Source organism: Dendroctonus ponderosae, unplaced genomic scaffold, assembly GCF_020466585.1.
Source record: "Dendroctonus ponderosae isolate FM_Combo_2020 unplaced genomic scaffold, Dpon_F_20191213v2 Dpon_F_20191213_1, whole genome shotgun sequence".
Taxonomy (NCBI): Eukaryota; Metazoa; Arthropoda; class Insecta; order Coleoptera; family Curculionidae; genus Dendroctonus; species Dendroctonus ponderosae.
Genome location: NW_026017110.1, coordinates 12,490,550 through 12,497,598, shown reverse-complemented (window position 1 = coordinate 12,497,598; position 7,049 = coordinate 12,490,550). Strand labels below are relative to the sequence as shown.

General features: G+C 36.2%; 1 protein-coding gene across 6 annotated transcripts in view; it reads left to right on the top strand.

Moving 5' to 3' along the window:
- Nucleotides 1-7,049, top strand: part of LOC109535814 (protein croquemort) — a 19,410-nt gene that overhangs the window by 8,222 nt on the left and 4,139 nt on the right. For 5 of the 6 annotated variants that reach the window (XM_019901823.1, XM_019901821.1, XM_048661081.1 and 2 more), the window contains 4 exons: nucleotides 3,241-3,549; nucleotides 3,615-3,824; nucleotides 4,341-4,552; nucleotides 5,265-5,426. In XM_019901823.1, the coding sequence (XP_019757382.1) occupies nucleotides 3,241-3,549; nucleotides 3,615-3,824; nucleotides 4,341-4,552; nucleotides 5,265-5,426 (893 nt within the window). The remainder of the gene's footprint in view (nucleotides 1-3,240; nucleotides 3,550-3,614; nucleotides 3,825-4,340; nucleotides 4,553-5,264; nucleotides 5,427-7,049) is intronic. The other variant, XM_048661080.1, reaches the window with a different exon arrangement.

Sequence of the window (7,049 nt, the reverse complement as noted above, 5' to 3'; positions counted from 1 at the left end):
CACACGGCCGCTTAGGTTGCGGTTTATCGGGTGTGCTGCCATCCGACCGGTGTCGCTTTTGCGTCCCAGTCGTGGCAGCTTGCTTGGTATGTGCTGATTCCCCCGAGGGTGTATCTGGTACAGTTTTGGTTGGTCCAAACTTTTCTTTGTCCCTAACCATTTTTTTCTTCCGTCTGGCGGCTCCCGAGAGCAGCTAGGGAAAGGTTGGTCCACCCACACAGAGCTCTGCATGTGTGGGTAAGGCTGATACAATGAGGTGCGCCTGTTGCCTCAAGGTTAGTCGCTATTGGTTGGGCTTCCCCCCAGCCTTGCATCTCTTGGCGCGCACTATACCGTAAGAATTGGGAGGTGTTATAGTGACCTCATCACGCGATCCAGATAGTGAAACCAAGATCCCCGTACCCCCTGCAGCACCTATCTCGAGGCCGAAGCCACGGGAGTCGTTGCACTGCTGGCGGTTTGCGGTTTGAGCCACGAGCTGGTCTGCGGCGACGGCTTTCGATCCAGATCCGTGGGTTTTATACCACGACTTTCACTTATGGCCGTCGCTAACCGGTCAGACATATCTGACCGGCCTTCCCCCTATCCGCCACCTGGGGACGCGCCCGATGGGTAGCTCAACCTGCACGGGATAATGCAGTTTACGTTGATTACATTTAATTAATTAGACATTGATGTGTCTCATTTTTAAAGGGTAGGACACAACAACTATCATTTACTTGAAGCCGGGTTTCAAAGTTACAGTTTCTTCTGGCAGATATCTTGTAGTGCAGGCAGATGTACAGATAATATAAAGCAGAAAGTACAGACAATATCAAAGTCCTTTTCCCACGTATCAGGTGTATATAATTACTGAACATCATTATCAGAAATCATTTTTCCATAAAATCGAGTGCAGCACTTAACTGTGCTAATCTTTGAAACGAGTTACTGCTATATTTTTACTTGCGACAAGACTTTTAAAAGTAATTATCCAATAAACGGTTTGTTGAATTGCCATAGGAAAAAAATAAAGTACATTTAGTTCAGGGCATGTTTTTTTTATAAAAGCACATATTATATGCAATGTTTACTCAACATCACGTTTTTTTTTTAATATTTCACTAATGAGGCCGCCTGGCCTGCCTGTTAGAAAACCATTACGGAAATATGGTAAACTATTTTCCATTTTTACATTTATGCGTATAAATAACTATCTACATGCACTTGTTTGAAATAACTATTACCACTCATATCCATAATAATGCTTTTTTGTCATTTGTGTGCTTATTTTAATTGTTTGCGCTTATTTACGACTAAAAAAATTGCAATAAGACCAACAATTTAATGCAAACAATCCACTCAAATGCTAGGTTTAGAAAAGTATTCATAAAGATATACACATCGAATTTGATAATTTATTTTCTCTTATCTGCTCATATCTATCTCTCATGAGCTTATCCTACGGTCTAATATCACAGTCATTGCTGATCGTGATGCAGCAATGGCATCAAAATTTAGATACCTGTGCACCTATAACAGGGGTAGACGCGGAGATAAGTTTTTCTACTTATAAAAATATTCTTAGTGGTAGGCGGTAAAATTTTACAATAGAATATTTAATTGAATATTTAGTAATTTCGTGTTTGAAATAATAATAATTTCACTTATTTGTTTCCTGTTTTATTTCAAATAATTTTAGCTTTAGGCGAAAGCTGTTCAAGTTTTTGAAGTAATTAGAATAAATGTATTTAAGAAAACTTCGTTTATTTATTTTATTTCACATTTCATTACATTAAATTTAATTGGAAACAATTAAAAAATATATCTTTTTACTCCACTAAAAGAATGTTGTGCATTTTTAAGCACTATTTCGAAGATTTTAATGCTTTTTAATCCTGACTGCTTATAAGCGTAAAATATACAATATAAACCTAGCATTTCAGCTTAACGTTGTGGATGAAATTACACTGGATGCTCCATGTCAACGAATAACAATTTGTGTAATAATGAAGAACAATGAAAAGAAACTTTATTATCAGACCCGTTAAAGGTTTCTGAAATAAATAGACGAAAATTTCAAAATTCAAAAGGTTACATCAATTACATTAATATTTATTATTTAACAGGTACATACTTTCCTGACTGTGTTTCAATTCCAAATCAAAATCAATTCCTGGGCTTCAGTCATTTATTGTCTCTATTTATCAATTAAAATACGTTTCGATGTTTTCCACCATCATCAGTTTTTCTGTATAAATTTTGGTGTGACGGTAAGGTTCTTGCATCTGGTCAAAAAGTTTTTCCGGTTCTTTTCTCTTGCCAGTTTTGCCTTCAGTTTTCCATATCTCTTCCTTAAAACACACTCCTCCACACGATCCGCCATGCCATACTCCCAAGCATTATCCTTCATTGTACATACTTTCCTGACTGTGTTTCAATTCCAAATCAAACTCAATTCCTGGGCTTCAGTCATTTATTGTCTCTATTTATCAATTAAAATACTTTTCGGTGTTTTCCACCATCATCAGTTTTTCTGTTGTTGTTTTCACCAAAATTTATACAGAAAAACTGATGATGATGGAAAACACCGAAACGTATTTTAATTGATAAATAGAGACAATAAATGATTGAAGCCCAGGAATTGATTTTTATTTAACAGGTACAACCCATTCACAAGAGAATTGTGCGATAAAGTCAAAAGGTACAATCATTCTTAAAATAACGTAGTAGTAACAATTAATAGGCTGAAAGTAGAGGTACTTTGGAAAAATATTATAGAGTGTTTCCAATATTTATCAATCAGATATTTCTTGATATTGGTATGCTTATAAAGGGTTATTCAAGAAATTTCACTTATGTATCGATATGTGGAAAAGTAGAAAGGATCGGATGTCTGAACTGATCGATCGCTACTAAACTTGGGTAATCAATCATGGCATTTGTACATTTTATTATATGAATTTGGCAAAAAAATCGGAATAAAATTATTGGAATCTTTTAAACTTTTGTACAAGACTACAAGTACTTTTGCACCATTGGGTAATGTTTAGGATCTGTCAGCAATTTTATAAAACGGTTTTTGTGTCCCATCCTTTAATTGCTTTGAGCTAAATCAGGATAAACTATTCGACATATTACAGGTTATTTTACGTGGCTTGAAATATCTTGCATATCGACAATTAAATGAATTTACCTAGAAGCTAGAATCATAACGAAGTTTTACTTATTTGTTAATGGCAATATTTGAATCGTTTTTAGGAATTATCAGTGTGCAGCGAAAAGACGAAGGGTTTTAAAATGTGGAAAGAAACGCCTATTCCTATGTATTTAGAATTCCACATGTTTAATTGGACAAACGCTCATTTAGTCGCGAAAGATTCGGGAATCAAACCAGCATTTGTCGATTTGGGGCCATATGTGTTTTATGAACATCATATTAGAGACAACGTAACGTTTCATGACAACGATACCATAACTTACCTTAATAAAAGATTATGGCATTTTGAAGCTGATAAATCTAATGGAACTCTAGAGGATGTTATTACCATTCTCAATCCACTAGTTGTTGTAAGTTCATAAAAGCGCGCAAGTGACAATTTTGATTAAAATAATAGAGTTATTCACACTTTTAGATTGTAGCCAATGTGATAAAAGATGAGCATTACTTAGTAAAAAGAGCTGTTAACTTTTTTTTGGAAGAGAAAGGTGAATCGCTATTCCTTCATAAGAATGTTCGAGAGTTGTTGTTTGATGGTTACGATGATGGCTTAATAGATATTGCACTGAAGCTCAATATATCTGGTTTCAATTTACCATTCACAAAATTTGGATGGTTTGTCGATGTGAGTACAAACTTACATATAATTTATACAAGGACTTGCAGATTTTAGGAATATTAAAATAAGAACGTACTACCAATCAAGGTTTTAAAAGCACTGCTAGATTTTAATGCTGCTCAACTGTTAATCCCTCGGAAATTTCAAAATTTAAATGATCTCTTTGTTCAAACAAAACAAGTTGAAAGTTTTTATCAACTTTATGTTGTTATGTTATCAACAACTAACAAATGTATTATCTCTTTAGATATATTAGACACTTAAATTCTAAATTATTTGTTGACATAATCTTCAATTTTTTTTCTATTTATTACAATGTGTGTCGTTGTTCCTTGATTGAATTGATTTCGTTTCATTTTATTGTAATTTGCCGCGTAGATTTTACTTTCTGCTTAGCAACCCATTGCAAATTAAAAATTGTGAAAATGTAAATAGTTAAGTAAATATCATGAAAAACAAGTATGTTTCAATTCAATCGTGTGAAATTCTAGTTTTAATTTGCAAAATTAAATATCTTATTAGAGAAATGGAAGCGCTACATATGATGGTGTTTTCAATATGTACAGCGGCGGCAATGATATTCGGAAGCTTGGACTTATAACCAGATGGAATTATGAGCATGAAACTTCGTACTATCCAGGAGAATGCGCTGTGGTTAACGGTTCTTCTGGCGAGTTATGGTATGCTCCACATGATGATAAAGAAGTAGCTATTTTTTCACCCGATATGTGCAGGTATGACACAATTATATTTTTGTAATTTTTTTTTCAACAATTGCAAGTGTTCAACAGCAGCGATGTGGTGTGCTTCTATTCATGGTTGCGCGTTTCATTTATTAGCTCATGATTTTGATTGGTCATATATGTTTGTCCGAAGAGGTTTATATTTTGAAATGAAAGCATTGGCTCCGACTTTCATGCAACTTTTATCACTTGAGCTTTGGATATATGTTGAGTTTAAATCATTATATTATCAATTAACAGATTATAAGTGTATCCAATCCAATAAGTGATTTTTTAGTTTATAGCAAATAAAAATATATTTCACTACCATCAACCTCCAGCTATTAACAAATTCTAGTCCAAATTTCCAATAAATTCTTCCCTTTGGGTAGTGCACAAATGTCTGCACGTTATAAAGAGTGACGTATTTGTTGAACGAGATCGAAGATAATACACAAATTATATCAAATGTTATCATTCGTTATTCATTTCTGTGTTAGCATTCGGTTATTTCCGTTCTTTGTCATAGAAGTAAAACATTGATGACACACAGTCTTATTAATTAAGTAAATTACGGTATCAAGTATGGGCAATAAATTCCAGAGAAGCTACAACTGGCATCATCTTCAGATGGAAAAAACTTTTTTTAGTCAAATGAAAACTTGAACCGAAAAAGCTTATTCGGTTTCGCAACTTGAATACATACTTTAATTTCACTTTTCAGCAACGTCAAATTGCATCGGAGTGGAACATTTACGTTGTATGGAATAGAGGGTAACGAATATGTAGGACAAGATGATGTATTTGACAATGGAACAAAATATGAAAGTTCCAAGTGTTACGCTTCTGGCGTGCGTACGGGGGTGCGAGGCGTCTCCACTTGCAAGTAAGTTCTTGCTAAAACTAATTGCTTCCTGGCATTAAACGTGGTAAATGTGATCTAAATCGCCATGAATTAATTTTTTACCAAGATTTAAATTATGGATCTGTTTTGAGCTAGAAGTTACACATAAACAAGTAGAAAATAAATGCCGACGTTAAATCGATAAGTTCCAGTTTCTTGACCGATATCGAATAAGAAAGTCGACCATCTTTCAAGTTAAATCGATAGATAACGATTTCGCTTTCAATCCGATTCAGCAGTTTGGCTTTCGACCAAGACACAACACAACGCTGCAGATTGCTAGGATCGTAACGGATGCTTATGTATCATTTAATAAGCTTGAAAGTACGGTAATGCTGCTTCTCGATATGGAAAGGGCCTCGATATGAAATGACACAGTTTGGCACACAGGCCTACTGTACAAATTGCTGCCGTGCATTCACTGCCACCTACCTAGTTTCTCTTACTGCGTCTTACCTAAAAAACCGTACCATCCAGGTGAAAGTGGAGAATTCCACTTCTGCCAAAAGACACATCGCGGAAGGAGTACCACAAGGTCCAGTGATTTCGCCGTTGCTGCATACATTGTATGCAACATACATTTCAAAGCTTCCTACTACAAAAATAGCACAATACGCGGATGATATGGCTATTTTACACATCGTCTTACTATGCTCATGCTGCGGAATCTCGCATTGCACATCACCTGAGTTTATTGACGCCGTATTTCGACAAATGGAAACTTAAAGTGAATCCCAGGAAGACCGAATTTATGATCTTTTTGCGCAAATTCACTAACAATAAAGTCCTATTACCACTCATGGTCGAAATTACCCCAATCAAACCAGTACAAGAAGTGAAATACCTCGTATTCGAACTAGACCCACGACTTCATTTCAATAAGCAAGTTGACTATGCTATACCAAAGACTTTCATGGTCCAAAGAAAGTAATACTCTCTTCTGGCGCTAAATTCAATTCTATCACCTCAAAACAAACTTCTGCTCTTCTCCTCCACTATAAGGCCCATACGGACTTACGGCTCCCCTATCTGGCACTCTGTCAGCGATTCCACGAGACGGTGTGTTCCAAGGGCCCAAAATAGTTCCTGAGAGGCGTCCTATCGGCTGACAGATACACCAGAATATCCGAACTGCACGAGGCTACGGGTGGCCTATATAGCTAACTATATAGTAACGGAAATGGCCTGGGGTACTCACGTATGGAATGGGGGATCGAAATCGTATTTCAGTAAATGGGAGCCCCGTTTGGGCCCCATTTACTGTCAAATATGATACTGACAAGCTATCTGGGATACCTGGAGGAAACTATATAAGCGACGACGAGAACCACACAGGGGAAGTGAAGTGACAGGAGCGACCGGATGCAGAAGAGGTTGATCCCCGCGAGTCGGAAGAGCAAGTTTTCCGTCGGTTATTGTTATTGTTTGTGAAGTTGACGGTAATTTTGAAGTTAGTTTGTTCCTGTTCCGTAGTTAAAGTGATACCGAGTGGAATAAAAGTTGGAAGCAGAAGAAAGAGTTTGATACTCGGCCATCCACGGTACATTTGGTGTCAGAAGTGGGATTTACCAGAACCCAAGTTGAATTTTGATGGAAACAAGAAGT